General features: G+C 39.8%; 1 protein-coding gene across 2 annotated transcripts in view; it reads left to right on the top strand.

Moving 5' to 3' along the window:
* sptbn1 (spectrin, beta, non-erythrocytic 1) overlaps positions 1–17,454 on the top strand; it is a 262,319-nt gene that overhangs the window by 186,065 nt on the left and 58,800 nt on the right. For both annotated transcript variants that reach the window (XM_039738921.1, XM_039738922.1), the window contains 8 exons: positions 3,550–3,723; positions 4,794–4,885; positions 6,530–6,610; positions 6,847–6,962; positions 8,845–8,957; positions 12,909–13,096; positions 13,198–13,315; positions 15,553–15,711. In XM_039738921.1, coding sequence (XP_039594855.1) covers positions 3,550–3,723; positions 4,794–4,885; positions 6,530–6,610; positions 6,847–6,962; positions 8,845–8,957; positions 12,909–13,096; positions 13,198–13,315; positions 15,553–15,711 — 1,041 coding nt within the window. The remainder of the gene's footprint in view (positions 1–3,549; positions 3,724–4,793; positions 4,886–6,529; positions 6,611–6,846; positions 6,963–8,844; positions 8,958–12,908; positions 13,097–13,197; positions 13,316–15,552; positions 15,712–17,454) is intronic.

The raw sequence follows: 17,454 nt of genomic DNA, 5'->3' as shown, positions 1-17,454 counted from the left end.
ATTTTTGCACATGCTGTTTGAAATGCAGACCCGGATTCACATCCTGAGATCCCAGTGAGAATGTGTGAAAGAAGCATTGCCTGAGTGAAGAGAATCTAATTACATAACATCATAAATTATAAATACTTAAGTTTTTGCAAGTATTCATAAAAAAATGAGGCGGCTGCACACTTATAATGGCATATTTACATGGAGTAAAAAATAGCTGTATATCCTTTAGTTAGTTTTCTGTTTTAATACATGAACAACGTTTATGAATCCTAAGAGACTTCAGACTGTTCAGCACTTGTTATGTCAGTGCAGAGTTTGAAGTCCCTGGAGACAACAGAGGTCCTATTCTGGCCACAGAGAGAGCAGAACCTTTATGCAAATAAGAGGGGGTTGCTACTTGAAACGTGAACACCACCTGTTCAAAATACACTGCATTAAATACAAATACATAGTACATCAGATTCTTCTTGAGCCTCATTAGGTGAATGCATTGGGCTCTAGTCAAACTGAGGAATATTCTGGACAGGGTGGCCCAGGCCATGTCTCTACTGTCTGTCTCTATTTTTCTTTTTAAAATGACTATGGCTGCTTTTTCTGTTATCTTCAAGAGCAAAACATTTGTGTTAAATACACCACTATGTGATCTTTCTCAGCATGGTAATGTCATAAAGCTTGGAAAGTTCTGGAATGACTGTAGGAATATGATAGTGAATTCAGCTTAATGTAGTAGGCTCTCTAGTCAGGAGGACAAATAAAGGACAATTGTTCCCAGTAACTTGCCATCTGATATGCATCTACTACAAATGCTAGATCCCCATTAATTAATAGTGCTTTATTGAAGCAAATAAATGGATAAAACCCTAACTGCCTCCTGTGTAAGTATCAGTGTCTATTGAAACACAGCACCTTGATTTTGGATTTATACTGTACAAGACCCCTTTCTGTGAGGGATATATCTTTCAAAGTTGTGTTTGCAGATATTCATATTGTAGGAATGAAGCTGGACAGTTTAACATCTGTGGCAGAGCGATAGGCGCTGAGCAGGCTCCCGTCAATCATGGAGAATCCACTGAACAGGATCATCTCCAGGCAGAGGAGTTGCTTCAGTGACAGACTTTTGTCACTGTCCTGCTCCACTGACAGACTGAGGAGATCGTTCCTCCCCCACACTATGCGACTCTTCAGTTCCACCCGGGGGGGTAAACGCTAACATTATTCAAAGTTATTGTCTGTTTTTACATGCATTTTTATTACTCTTTAATTTAATATTGTGTTTTTTTTTTGTATCTATATACTGCTGCTGGATTATGTGAATTTCCCCTTGGGATTAATAAAGCTATCTATCTATCTATCGATCTATCTATCTATCTGTTATATAGTGCCTTTTCTATCTATCTATCTCTATCTATCGATCGATCGATCGATCGCCAGGAAAAGAACACATGTCATCCACCTTTTCAAAAGAGAGTTTGTCTCTTCATTACATTAATGTACCAATTAATTAAATTAGCTACTCATTCAATTATTGCTATTGCAGAGATAATCATTGTGGCATGTGACAGTATTGGCAGCAATGTTCCTCAGGTGTCATTCATGTATTTTAATCCACTTTTTGAAGAGGAATGACTGCACTGATCAGTGTTTCCGACTTAAATTTTGCTGTCATCTGCTTTCGTTACCCAAGTAGAGGCAACTTGTAATTAGTCCCTAACTGTATAATTAGTCATGTGTCCATGCCAATTACAAAATAACCAGTAATGGTGTACTGCACGATAACGTGCAGTGAATATATTTGACTTGACCATACTCCGCACCCATATGCATCCACCACACGGCTGCCCCTGCTGCCCGCTGCTGAAAGTTGATTCTACTGTACAATAAAATAAAATAAAAAGAGTAATAATTCAAAAATTCTTCGCTTCTAATATAAAGCTGTAGAGCAGAGTTTCAATGTGGTATATGTGTACCAAATTTTAGGCGACAGGTTATTTGATTTTTGACCTTGACCTTCCTGGGTTGATCTTTGACCTTGGAGGGCAATCATCACCCCGAATGTGGATAGTAGACATCACGTAGTATATGTGCACCAAATTTCAGGTCAATAGGTCAACCAGTTTGCGAGCTACAGGTAATTTAAAATCATGGACAGACAAATGGACAGCCATGGTACCGTATTATATAAAAAGATATTGACAGACACTAAATTCAACTTGTGTTTTTAAATTGTTTGGTGATACAACTTTAATGATTCTATTTTATGTTAATAGCTTCTATACCACGAAGCAGACTATTTACAGTGAAAAAAATGACTCAAAAAGAACGGCTATATCAACACTTCAGTGCATGTGCTGCTTATGTTTTATTGAACCTGCTGTCAGGTAGAACATAATGACAAGCATGTTAATACTAGCTGATGTTAACCTGGGTGTCCTAGCTGGTTAAAATAAGATTCCCGACAAGAAATGAAATATAATATTGATTCTGGCTCCCTGTGAAGCCTAGTTGGATTAAGCAACTTAGGAAATGGCTGAATAAACCATATAATAAAGGTGGACCTGCGTTTAATTACGGGCCATGCCTGTTTGGACTTTGTACAATCTGCAAGTTTTCATTCAGTAGTTTGGCTTCCTTGCACATCCTGCAGAGGTGTGTGTAGTGTGACAGACAACCTTCCTTTGTCTATTTCTTACTGTGTGTATGCATACAGAAGTATGCCCTGCAGTTGACTAGCATCCCATTTAAGGTTGCTTCTTCCTTTGCACCCAATGCTTATCGGGTATGCTCCTGCTCCCCACGACCCTGCAATGGAATCACTTGGGTAAATAGATGGATATACTGTATAATATAACATAATATTCTTAATAAAGACTGCTTAATCCAGTTCAGGGCCACAGGACACCAGAGTGTACCCCTGCAGCACTAGGCTGGAAACGACCCAGCAGAGAGAGCCACTTCATTGCAAGCCATCTCATATACACATTTAGACTAACACTCATGCAGGGCTAATTTGGAATAGAATATTAACTTGTGTGTCTTTGGGTGGGTATGTGTGGGGGAGAAACTGGAATACCTACAGGCAAGGAAGGGCACATAGATATGGGAAGTAATCTGTAAACCCCATACAGACAATCGCAGGGAACCTCCCAGACTGACAATATAATAATCAGAAATGGTAAATTCTCCAGACTTAACAATACTCTAATAATTATTTCTTTTCTAAATAAATTCCACTTTTCTCTCTTTTTAAAAAAAAATAAAATTAGTTAAGATGTTTTGGTGTTTCATTGTAAAACTGATATATTTGTAGCCAGTCAAAAAGCATTAAAAATGTTTCTGATATGGCCACTTTAGGTTTAACTGAAGGACTTTGAACAAAGTTTTCTGTTCAGATGGGGTTTTAGAGACTTGCAGTAGTTAAATTCAATAATCATTTGAAGCAATCTTAATGGTTCAGTTACCTTTCTGTTTTTGTTATGTTGTAATTTTAGGCACAAGCAGATCTGCTGGATGTTCATGTAAATATGCCTGGTGTTGACTGTTACATTTTTCTGCCCTCAGCCAAAGCCAACAAAGGGAAGAATGCGTATCCACTGCCTGGAGAATGTCGACAAGGCCCTCCAATTCCTGAAAGAACAGAGGGTGCATTTAGAAAATATGGGATCACATGATATTGTTGATGGAAACCACAGATTGACACTGGGGCTTATTTGGACCATCATTCTCCGATTCCAGGTTACAAATAAACTCATAAATATTTGGCTGTAATTTGAAAAATGTGCTTATGGCTTTAAAATCGTTTGGGATTTGAAATATATCTGAGGTGGTTTACTGGCAGAAATTTATTGACAGTAAATTCATTCTCTCATTTTTTTGGTTTAGATAGAGTAATTGTAATGTCTATGTAACAGTGACACCTTTTGGATATGTGGTTTGAATGCTAAATGTCACCTTTAGAGCAGTGCTTCCTAATCATGGCATTGTTAACAAACAGTGACTCCTGATTTTCACTCTGAAACGCACTTTTTTAATCAGCTGAAGCAGTTTATACTTGAACGTGGTATTTACGCTGAGGTGGTTACCCCATCTTAGAAATTGACAGCAATTCAGGTTTTACTATTTTGTGTTCTTCAGACAGATGTTCACAGCAGTTATCGCTTTCAGTATTCATTAATTTATTCACTTTCTGTCTTAAGTTTTTTCTTAATTTTGTTGAAGTTCATATTAAGCCAGATTTCCTCCATGGGGACAAATAAAGTTCTCTTCATCCATCCATCTGCCATTCAGTAATTAAATGCAAACAAAATAAGATTAGCTATGATAGTACAATGGATGCCATTGTATGTTTGTAAAGAAAGGAAAAAGATGGACAAGTAAACTAGTGATCACCATGAAGTTAGGAAACAAAAGTAAACTAAATGGCTTCCATTTAAGGATCTGGTTTGAACAAAAGAAAGTAGGCTACAGTACAAGCCCAGAACTGATATTAAGAACTACTGGTTTAATAAACTAAACAGTAAAGAATACAGAATACTTGTGTGTTTTAGAGCACATGTAGAAAATTATGTTAAAAGTGTCTTAATGCCTTAAAATTCCCAACAATAGATTTCCAAATTTGGTTTAAGGTCTGATAAACATTCTTTGTTAACATTTCCCTCTTTGTAAAAAAGAACAGAAGCCTGTGTACCGTAAATGAAACATTTATTAACTGCTCAGTTTTTAAATGTACTGTACAAAGTGATAATTAAAGATATCCATAAGTAAAAGTAGAAATTGGATTGCTTAAATTATTTTTATTCCTACAGATTCAAGACATCAGTGTTGAGACTGAAGACAATAAGGAAAAGAAGTCTGCTAAGGATGCCTTGCTTTTGTGGTGCCAGATGAAGACTGCTGGGTAAAGGCTGGGAAACCCTCATAACTGTTCAGTGCCACCTGGATTGACATTTAGGCTGTACCTAATGAATGTTAATTGTAACATTTATATTTTTGGTTCTTATAGTGTATTCTTGCAATTACAGAAGTCACATCTGAATAGTGGTTTTACATTTTTTGACTTAAAAGTATGCTAATAGACTGTTTACTTTTGCTCCTTGTGTGAACTTATTGAGCTACACTTACATATTTTCATAGAAGGTAATTTTCTCCATAATATTAAAATCTTCACTTTTAGAAAGTACATTGTTATGTTTAGGAAAAAGAAACACATTTCTAATAGCCTGCAACATTTTCAGTGTAGAGTGCACCATACTACCAGTGCATTCTATCTGAAGTAGTTAGTTACTTTCAGCTAGAGAAAGATTTGCAGTTTTTCTTTCTATAACACATGCCATTCTCAGCCTTTGCTCAAGCTCGTTAATAGCCAAGTTTAAGTCTATACTAGGATTTGGCATCAGCCGCTACAGACAGCTACTGAAAAAGTGAACATGTATCCCCTCTTTGTACCAGCCATAATTATACACTCACAGCTTCACCTCTTTAATAACCTTTTTACCACTCCCAAAACATTTCCCCTGGATTGTATCTTTCAGCACTGCAAAGAGAAGGAAATCTGAGGCAGCATATCTTAGGGCTGTATGGTATATGGAAAGAACAGTCCACTTGAATTATGTGACTGCTTTCTGTGTCTTCAGAAGCTTGTGGTGGCTCATTGCCATGCTGAAGGAGGTTTTCGTCAACATTTTTGTCACAATGAACTCTCTTTACATGTTTGTTTAGCTGTCAGGGCCTGGATGTACAGATATAAGTTAAGAATTTTAGGTTTTTGTATAAAGTCTGCTCAGATGACCTTTCAACAATTCCCTTGCTAACTGCTAACACTTAATTCTTTCAAGGTGAAGTTGGATCATGTGGCTGCATTAACTGTTTCTGGTGTCTGATTCAGAGTAATGGATCCATGCTTCATCTCCAGTTAGAATCTTTGACAAAGTCTTTTAAGTGGAGAGTACATCGGAGTACAGTTCTTTTTGTACAATTTTATAAATGACTGTTAGGTTTTGTCGAACCCAGTGTGCACATTCACTAATACTACGGCATTGATAATGTTTTTACTTCGTTTGGTTACTGAGATCTCAGATGCAAGCTTTCTGGTGATTATTCATGTTAAAACAGTGCTGAAGTGCCTGCTGCTGTTGGGCAGCCAGAATAAGGTGTGTCAATGAATGCCAATTGCTATGCACTTGCATACAGTACGTAGCAAGTTGAAAAATTCACATAAAACAAACAATAATTTTGTTTACATTTTTACTGAAGTATAGAAAGTGTTTTAAAAATTTGGTACATCCTTTTCAGCAACAGCAAATACTTTTTCAGTTGTAAAATATTCCTATATCAGCACACACACAAAAAATATTTAATTCAACAGTTTTAAATAATAATTATATGCTATTTTTTATGTAGTTCGTATCTCTTTGCATTAGAGATCCATTTTGTTTTATAGTAAATAGAAATTGAGAATTATTTTTCTATTTTTGTTTTTTTTAATTTTGTGTATTGGGGTAAAATGTTTTTTGACTACTTTTATTTTATGTTTTTACTGCAGATATCCCAATGTCAACATTCACAATTTTACAACTAGCTGGAGAGATGGAATGGCATTCAATGCACTTATCCACAAACACAGGTTTGATTATTGTTGCCTTACTTGTTTTGTTCTGTACACCTATACTTGTACCACCTGATCATCTGTTGATCATCGTGTAGAAGTTATCACTTATACAGTTATCAGTTATACAGAATAATAGTCTGGTCATGTATAATAAATAGTTTGAAAAGTGAAGATGTTTTCATTTTTTGTATCTTGAGATTTTGAGAGCTTTGTTTTTGTCCCATTCTAATTACCTTAATGAAATCCCACAGGCCTGACCTAATTGACTTTGATAAGCTGAAGAAATCCAACGCACACTACAATCTACAGAATGCCTTCAACCTTGCTGAACAGCATCTTGGGCTTACAAAACTACTTGATCCAGAAGGTTAGAATTTAAAAGCACATTTTTAGAGGTCTGTTTTCTATTTGTCCCAATAGACTAGTTTAAGTGTATTTTAACATTTAGGGTTTCACATTAGGGCGGCACAGTGGTAGCGCTGCTGCCTTGAAGTAAGGAGACTGGGGTTCATGTCTAGGGTCCTCCCTACATGGAGTTTGCATGTTCTCTACAGCGCCTTTCCCATGCTCAAGGTGCTTTAAAGAAAATGATACAAATAGTTTCTGCATAGAACAATAAACAAATAAACACAGGATATACAGAAGCATTAAAAAGAATAAAAGAAAGAGTAACCCAGAGCAGGCATGTCAAACACGCGGGCCGCATGCAGCCCACATGCAGCCCGCATGACAGATCCTAGTTAGCACTAAACTTGTACAAAATGATTACTCTCATTTGTGATTGAATCATTCTGCATCTTCGCCATTACGTATTGACATTTCTTAATTTCGCCTTCTGACAAAAGCACGTTTTCCCATGGCATTACGCTACCGGAAACGTCACCTGCTAGTATAGTTGCAACTGTAGCGTCAGCTCCTTGATACCCTAGGCATGACACTGCCCAATCACGAGCCTTGACCAAAGATAATGAGCCGCGACGTTGCAACTGAAGTGCTAGGCTGCAGCAGGCTGCACTACTGGCTGGGCTGTTGAGACTGGCCACTGGGCAGAACTGACCATTACAAGTAGTAATAGCTTGCATATTTTCATGTAATGGAGCAGGAGATCAACAGGCGGATTGGTGCGGCGCCCGCAGTGATCTGGGCTCTGCATCGGTCTGTCGTGGTGAAAAAGGAGCTGAGCCATAAGGCAAAGCTCTCAATTTACCAGTCAATCCATGTTCCTACCCTCACCTATGGTCATGAGCTATGGGTAATGACCAAAAGAACAAGACTGCGAATACAAGCGGCTAAATTAGTTTCCTCCGCAGGGTGTCTGGGCTTCCCCTTAAAGATAGGGTGAGAAACTCAGTCATCCAGGAGGGGCTCAGAGTAGGGCCACTGCTCCTCCGCATTGAGAGGAGTCAGATGAGGTGGCTCGGGCATCTGATCTGGATGCCTCCCTGGTGAGGTGTTCCGGGCACATCCAACCAGGAGGAGGCCCTGGGGAAGACCCAGGACACTCTGGAGAGACTATATGTCTCCCGGCTGGCCTGGGAATGCCTCGGGATTCCCCCCGGAAGAGCTAGAAGAAGTGGCCAGGGAGAGGGAAGTCTGGGCATCTCTGCTCAAGCTGCTTCCCCTGTGACCCAATCTCGGATAAACAGAAGAGGTTGGATGGATTGATGGCATTTTTAAAGTAAATATGTTACTGGTACCTTTTCCTGCTTGCTGTCAGGGGCTACTCACACTTATTCTATCAAGTATGTGTACCTACAGATCTGGAGTGTTACAAAGACTGGCTATTCTCTTTTCATGACTCTTGTCGTAACAAGAGGTGCAGTAAATGAGCCTTAGAATGACTCACAAGCTACCTCTTGCATAACTTTACCAAACACCAAAAGATTTCATTATAAATTTAAGATGACCAAATTATTGATCCACTCTCTCACATCCTTATTACAGCCCCAGGGTACCTTTTTTGAGAACAGTAATGAAATTTAAGCCCCTTTCATTCATGTTAAAAAAGGAAAATAAAATGTGATTTTCAATCTCTGTTGACATGGGCATTTGTTACTGACTATTGATTAGGAGACAAGTCATCTACAGCTCTAAGAATGAGGACCCTACAGTGGTGCAGTGTTGTTCCACCCCATTCCCATGACTTTTCTCCAAATGCTCTGTTTGAGTTGACTGAAAGCTCTAAAACTTCAGTGATTTTTTTTTTTTTTCTTGCACACTTTTTATGTTTACAATTTATACTATTTTAGATATCAGTGTGGACCATCCTGATGAGAAATCCATTATTACATATGTTGTAACTTACTACCACTACTTTTCAAAGATGAAGGCTTTAGCTGTTGAAGGGAAGCGCATTGGAAAGGTAGGTTTTATTTATTAATGTAAAGTATGTATGTAAGTATGCCCTATATTTTTCCAACTTGATTGCACAGATAATGCTTTTCATGTTTATGCTGCCATGACTCCTTTGAAAGCAAAATATGCAAAGAAATGTGTTAAATGGAAAATAGTAATTCTGAGACTTATAGATAAATACAATAGAGAAGCACATCCCAAAATTGTGTCAGTACCCATTACCATTACAATGGTAATAATTGTCTTTATTTTTTTTTCTCTGAATGGGTGGTGGGGGGGCGAGTTGAGGGGGTTCATTCTTCAAGATTTCATTGTGAATTTAGAGGACAGTGTGGGTTGTGTGGTGCCTTTTCAAGAATTTGTGAACAGTAAAACACACAAATATTATAAAAACCATAGATGCATGGAATAAATTACAAAGTAATGTGATCGAAAGTAACCATTTAAGGTCTTTCAAATCTAAACTTTGTTATTTTGGGAGAATTTAGCTGAGTAGGATGGATGAGCTTGTTGGACTCAGTTGCGTGCTGTTGTTGCAACTGTTCTAATATTGTAAAATACAGTAAGTTATTTGTAGAACTATTGGCCTATTTTAAAATAAAGTCTGCTAATTTATTACATTTCACATTGCATTTAATGATGCTCAATTCAGACAAAATTTAGTTTAAGTCTATTAAGAACTGCTTATATAGCATACCAACAGGTTTGGGGATTGCCGCCGCAACCGGCATCGACCACCTTATGGCCACAGCTCCTGTCAGCCGCCTCAACAATAGAGGCATGGAACATGGCCCATTCGGACTCGATGTCCCCCACCTCCCTCGGGACATGATCGAAGTTCTGCTGGAGGTGTGAGTTGAAGCTCCTGACAGGGGACTCTGCCAGACGTTCCCAGCAGACCCTCACAACTCGTTTGGGCATACCAGGCCTGACCGGCATCCTCCCCCACCATCAAAGCCTACTCGTCACCAGGTGGTAATCAGTTGACAGCTCCGCCCCCTCTTCACCTGAGTATCCAAGACATGGGGCCGCAAGTCCAAAGACACGACCACAAAGTCGATCATCGAACTGAGGCCTAGGGTGTCCTGGTGCCAAGTGCACATATTAACACCCCTATGCTTCAACATGGTGTTCGTTATGGACAATCCATGACGAGCACAGAAGTCCAATAACAAAACACCGCTCGGGTTCAGATCAGGGGGGGCCATTCCTCCCAATCATGCCCTTCCAGGTCTCACTGTCATTGCCCACGTGAGCATTGAAGTCTCCCAGCAGTACCAGGGAGTCCCCAGAAGGTATGCCCTCTAGCACCCCCTCCAGGGACTCCAAAAAGGGTGGGTACTCCAAACTGCTGTTCGGCGCATACGCACAAACAACAATTAAGACCCATCCCCCCACCCGAAGCCGGAGGGAGGCCAGCCTCTCATCCAACAGGGTAAACCCCAGTAAACAGGCTCCAAGTTGGGGGCAATAAGTATGCCCACACATGCTCGGCGCCTCTCACCAGGGGCAACTCCAGAGTGGTAGATAGTCCAGCCCCTCTCAAGGAGATTAGTTCCAGAGTCCATGCTGTGCGTCGAGGTGAGCCCGACTATATCTGGCTGGAACCTCTCAACCTGGCTCACTAGCTCAGGCTCCTTCCCCTTAAGAGAGGTGACCTTCCACGTCCCAAGAGCCAGCTTCTGTAGCCGAGGATCGGACCACCAAGGTCCCTGCCTTCGGCCACCACCCAACTCGCACTGTACCCAACCTCCTTGGCCCCTCCTACAAGTGGTGAGCCCATGGGAATGGGGACCCAAGTTGCCTCTTCGGGCTTCGCCCAGCCGAGCCCCATGGGTGCAGGCCTGGCCACCAGGTGCTCGCCATCGAGCCCCAACTCCAGGCCTGGTTCCAGAGGGGGGCCCCGGTGACCTGCGTCCGGGCAAGGGAAAACATCATCCAAGGTTTTTGTTCTTCATAGGAGGTTTGGTTGAACCATCCTTTGTCTCATCCCTCACCTAGGACCAGTTTGCCTTGGGTGACCCTAGCAGGGGCATAAAGCCCCGGACAACAGAGCTCCTAGGATCATTGGGGCATGCAAACCCCTCCACCATGATAAGGTGGCGGTTCGAGGAGGAGGTGAGGGATGCTGTCAACCTGAAGAAGGAGTCCTACTGGAACCTTTTGTCCTGTGGGACTCGAGGCAGCTAATAGGTACTGGCAGGCCAATCGGAATGCGGCTTCGGTGGTTGCTGAGGCAAAAACTTGGGCGTGGGAGGAGTTTGGGGAAGCCATGGAGAACGACTTTCGGACGGCTTTGCGGAGATTCTGGTCCACCGTCCAGCGTCTCAGGAGGGGGAAACCGTGCAGTGTCAACAGCGTATATGGTGCGCTGCTGACCTCGACTCGGGACGTTGTAGGTCGGTGGGGGGAGTACTTCGAAGACCTCCCCAATCCCACTAACATGCCTTCCAATGAGAAAGCAGAGCCTGGGTTACTCGGAGGTGGGATCCCCCATCTCTGGGACTGAGGTCACAGAGGTGGTCAAAAAACTCCTTGGTGGCAGGGCCCTGGAGGTGGATGAGATACGCCTGGAGTTCCACAAGGCTCTGGATGTTGTAGGACTGTCTTGGTTGACATGTCTCTGCAACATCGCATGGACATTGGGGACAGTGCCTCTGGATTGGCAGACCGGGGTGGTGGTCCCCCTCTTTAAGAAGGGGGACCGGAGGGTGTGTTCCAACTACAGAGGGAACTCACTCCTCAGCCTCCCTAGAAAAAGTCTATTCTGGGGTTCTGGAGAGGAGGGTCCGTCGGATAGTCGAACCTCGGATTCAGGAGGAACAGTGTGGTTTTCGTCCTGGTCGTGGAACAGTGGACCAGCTTTACACCCTTAGCAGGGTCCGGGAGGGTGCATGGGAGTTTGCCCAACCAGTCTACATGTGTTTTGTGGACTTGGAAAAGGCATTCGACCGTGTCCCTCGGGGAATCCTGTTGGGGATGCTCCGGGAGTATAGGGTACCGGACCCCCTGATAAGGGCTGTTTGGTACTTGTACAACCGGAGTCAGAGCTTGGTCCGCATTGCCGGCAGTAAGTTGAACCCGTTTCCAGCGAGAGTTGGACTCCACCACGGCTGCCCTTTGTCACCGATTCTGTTCATAATTTTTATGGAGAGAATTTCTAGTCGCAGCCAGGGTGTTGAGGGGGTCCGGTTTGGTGGACTCAGGATTGGGTCACTGCTTTTTGCAGATGATGTTGTCCTGTTTGCTTCATCAGGCCGTGATCTTCAGCTCTCTCTGGATCGGTTCACAGCTGAATGTGAAGCGGCTGGGATGGGAATCAGCACCTCCAAATCCGAGACCATGGTCCTCGGCCGGAAAAGGGTGAAGTGCCCTCTCAGTATTGGGAGCGAGATCCTGCCCCTAGTGGAGGAGTTCAAGTATCTCTGGGTCTTGTTCATGAGTGAAGGAAGAATGGAGCGTGAGATCGACAGGCAGATCGGTGCAATGTCCGCAGTGATGTGGGCTTTGCATCGGTCTGTTGGGCTCTGCATTGGTCTGTCGTGGTGAAAAAGGAGCTGAGCCACTGGGCACAACTGACCATCACGAGTAGTAATAGCTTGCATATTTTCACGTAATGGAGCAGGAGATCGACAGGTGGATCGGTGCGGCATCCACAGTGATGCGGGCTCTGCATTGGTCTGTCGTGGTGAAATAGGAGCTGAGCCATAAGGCAAAGCTCTCAATTTACCAGTTGATCTATGATCATACCCTCGCCTGTGGTCATGAGCTATGGGTGGTGAGCGAAAGAACGAGATCGCGAATACAGCAAGATCATGTCTCTGGGGATCTTTTAGAAGTCTATGATCTTTTGGTTTGTGATACTAGATCTTAAAAGTTTTCTGCTTATCAACCTATTGATGTTTTTTATTTAAAAAACTTGGATCGCTCTGTTGATGCTTCTTTTTGATCCTGACAGGTTCTTGACAATGCAATTGAGACAGAAAAGATGATAGAAAAATATGAGTCCTTGGCCTCTGATCTCCTGGAGTGGATTGAGCAGACAATTATCATTCTGAATAATCGTAAGTTTGCCAACTCCCTGGTTGGTGTGCAACAACAGCTACAGGCCTTCAACACATACCGTACTGTGGAAAAACCACCAAAGTAAGGATGCGTTTCACTACTCAGTATGTTTGCTATTAAACTCAGCCATTGGTTTCAAGTAATATGCCTTGCTGATTAATACTGTACATCTTCATTTTTAGGTTTACAGAGAAGGGTAATTTAGAAGTGTTGCTTTTTACCATTCAGAGCAAGATGAGAGCCAACAACCAGAAAGTATATATGCCCAGAGAAGGAAAACTCATCTCAGATATTAACAAAGTAAAGTTTTCTTGTTATTTCTAACATTTACCAATAAAAATATTTCTAACTTCTAAATTAAATTTTTAACTGAATATTGTTTTACAGAATATAACAACTGTTATATGGGGGCACCTGGTGACATTTTAAGCCTGATCTTTAAATATTCTTTAAAGGGATCCCTCCTTGTGTGCTCCAGTTTTACATAATAGAGTAATGGTTCCCTCATAATGACTGGAAACTAACGTATGACTGTGTATTATTTTCAAACTAAATTTAAATTTTTAAAGTCATAAGTGCAAATGTGTAAATCTTCACTGATGACTCTGTGTACACTGATACAATGTAGTTTCTGTTCATTATTCAGGTTGACAGGAACATATGAGTAAAACATTTTCAAGTCTTCCCACACAACTCCGTGTCATATTTAAATCAAGACTCTAAAACTGAGTTTCAAACAGTTAACTATAGCATTTCTGTTAATCTTTGTATACATTACTGATAGTTTTCATGATTCTGCTTTCTTTTTTTTTCTTTATGCAAACTCCATAGAGGTATTTCATGTCTAGACAGAATTTGACTATTAGGCACAGTACACTTTTTCATGAACAGTTCCACTATGCTTCAGAGAATTTGAAATGATTTTTGAAATGATTTCACATACAATCATTTTTAAGGCTCTTTATTCTTTAATGGTTTCTTGACATTGTCTGTTTTAAATGGTTTTGCACAGAGGTCATTTAGGTGATTTAGAAACCTAAGGCCAATTTTGTACCCCTGAGAGAATTTAGGTTTAACAAAGCAAAAACGATGTACAGTATATCTGTAAACTCTGTACATTTACTCTGTGTGTGCATGTGTGTATGTAGTCCATTTTTGAGACCTTTTATTAATTACCAAAGTTGTACAAAAGCAGGGCTCATCCTGTAAATTAGTAAAAACAATCTAACCCTGCACTAATGCACACAGTTGCTTAAGCTGGGCACATGCACATCTTTAAAATACAAGACGTAACTGGAGTACACAGCTGCTTGAACGAGGGCAGAACATACAAACTCCACACAGAGACTAACCAAGCTGAAGTGAGACTGGGGCCCCAGAGCTGGGAGAGATTGTGCTGACCTCGCAGCTACCATTTAAGGCCTTTATATACTTGCTTTTCCCTTTATTTTAGCAGTTTTGTGATGATTTGACCACTGAATAAATTTACCTATAATAGTTTTTTATTTTAAATTTAAGAAAAAAAATATTCTGTCTAAAATTCATTTTTTAAATTTAAAATATTATATTCAGTTAAACTGATTGAGGATATTTATATTTAAGATTTAAAATTTTATATTCAGTTAAATTGATTGAGGATATTTATATTTAAGAAATATATTGTAAATGTGCTATAAAAATGATAAATGTGTTGATTACCCTAATATTTTAATACTTTTTAGAAGCTGCAGATTATAAATAGACAAAACATTTTCATTGATAAAAAAAACATTTTAAGTGTGTTAAGAATATTTGCATTTTTGCACTGCATTTTATAATTTTAAATGCAAGCAGATGTCGAATCTATTTATTAAATATTTCAGAATTTCTTCTGAATTTTCTTCTTCTTCATCAACTGCCATGAAATAAATACATGTGATGTTAGGCATAATGTCAAAGTGTGTGGTGGGGTCAGTCGTACACTTTTCCAGTTTAGTCATGGTTTTCTCTGTCATGAAACATGAAAGCTATATAATAACTGGGAAATAAAGAATCATGGGATAAATTAGAGGGGACCTATTGGAGGAATATATCTGGCATTTTCAATAATTGATAAATAAAAGTTCATGTTGCATAGATTATATATGCTTTGCTTTTTTGATTTTTAGCTCTGTTACAAGCACTTAAAACATGGTTTCTGTTTAGTGAAGAAACTGCATTTTGTTTTCCTGAAAAATTATGGTGCTTAAAGAGTGCTTAATGACTTCTTATGCATCACTGTTATTGGTTGTGCTTTTTGGATAAAAGGCTACATGATAACAGTATATTTATTAGAAAATGTTATATAGTAATATACAATATGTCATTGTTAGTAAAGGTTATTTTATGAAGAAAAGCAAAACTACAATGCAATTTTTGCAGTTCTAATGTATAAAAATATTTTTTAAACTAGAAATCTATGGTGAGTAATAATATAAACACGTCCTATTAGAATATGAATTATACTTTAGCCTAATGAATTGTGGATTATTTATATGCTCAATTTATGATTTCTCAAGGCTTGGGAAAGACTGGAAAAAGCTGAACACGAACGTGAATTGGCACTGAGGACAGAGTTGATAAGGCAAGAGAAACTGGAACAGTTAGCTCGTCGATTTGACCGTAAAGCAGCTATGAGGGAGACCTGGCTCAGTGAGAATCAACGTCTGGTTTCACAGGTAAATTATTTGATAAAGAAAACCTCATAACTGTTTCCTGAATTGCTCATATGAAAACTTGGCTGTGTTGCCTTGTTACATAATTAACCAGTGATTAAGTTTCCTTAGGAAATGGTGATAAGTTTCATTTGTCATACATTTATTTTTCATCTTAAGAAAAAACTTCAAATGCTAAGCATTTTGTTTGTTGTTGTGGCAGTGTTCTAAAATGTACAATGCCTTGTTGTACAAGTATACATTTTATTAGTTCTGCAGTGCAAGTAAGAATTGTGGCAAATATATTGTGCTGTTTGTACTGTTTTAAATATACAGTTTGTCTGCCAATTCGGGTATGATTTGTGTAGCTTAAGATGTGTTGAGTTTACTACTATGAAACATTTCATACACAGCCTTCCTATTATGTCGTCACATATAATGACATGGCAGTAGAAATACTCTAGGCAGAGTTTACCAGTTAGACAAAAGAGGAGCGGCTGTCTCAAGGATGACCCTGTCTGTCTTTGTCTTCCATTTCTAAAAATCCGCTTCTCCTGAGTATTTTGGAATACTACAAAAATATATTTTTTGAACCATAACCACACACTCTCTAGGCTTGTATTCTCCTGAGTAAAAATGCACAAGTGGAATCCCTTGCATGCACAACCCAGCTTTACAAGCTAAATGGAAGAGGAAGGGTTTTTTCTCCCAAAATGTCCCCCATACTCTATGCAGTAATATCTTGTTGAATGACTGGTAGTATGTTACAAATCTACACCCCCAGCCCTTAAAAAAAAAAACGGAAATCTACAGTCCTCTCTGTGAATAAATATTTATCATTGTTTGTGCCAAATGTATATCTATGACCCTGTGTTCTTGTTAAAAGAAGGGTTTGAAAGTAATAACAGTCATCCAACCCTTGCATATTATTTAAAAGTTTTGAAATACTCTGCTTTTCCACTAGTCTAGCATAATATAATATTCTCAGACTTGTGATCTTGATTTAAATTATTTTACTGACATATGTCAACGAATCTTTTTAGATTTGTGTCTACCGTATATACTCGCGTTTAAGTCGGGTCTTGAAACCCGAAACATCGATCATAAAATCAGACCCCGACTTATACTGCCGTTCAAAAATTCAACACTTAATTTTTAATTTTTTTTTTTTTTCACCTTCATGCTTCCTCCAATCTCGCACCAGTTTCTCATACACATCGAATTTTGTTGCAGCAGCGCAGTTACCAATTTCTTTCACCACTTCGACTTTTAATTTAAAACTAGCTTCATATTTTCTTCTGATCGAACACTCCATCGTAGATAAGGGATGCTCTTACAATAAAGGTGTATGGGGATGTGACACATAAAATACACAAAACAGTGCAAACGCTGCTTAAGAATAGTTCAGGTATTACCGTGCGGTCACGTAGGCACAATACATAGAAAAAAAAGGCTGTGTGCTCCGTGGTTACTCTCTCAGGTGAGCGTTAGCATATCATAATCTCTTGGACCAAAAGCATGAGTTTTCTGCATTCAAATTATACGACGACTGACATTATAAAATACCGGAAATTATACGGTAAAATCAAGCCCTGACTTATCTGTGGGAGAACTTAAACGAATTATGTACGGCGAGTCATTTTGAATTAACTGGCCTCAGTGAATTCTGAAAAAGTTCTCCATACAAGTACACCCCACCTTCTATACTCATGCCTGTTTTGAATATTGCTTCATTAAGTTATGCCCATGTATATATTACAAAGGAGG

Source organism: Polypterus senegalus, chromosome 16 (assembly GCF_016835505.1).
Source record: "Polypterus senegalus isolate Bchr_013 chromosome 16, ASM1683550v1, whole genome shotgun sequence".
In the NCBI taxonomy this organism is placed as follows: Eukaryota; Metazoa; Chordata; class Cladistia; order Polypteriformes; family Polypteridae; genus Polypterus; species Polypterus senegalus.
The sequence above is the reverse complement of the archived record's forward strand: the minus strand, read 5'-3'. Positions and strand labels throughout refer to the sequence as shown.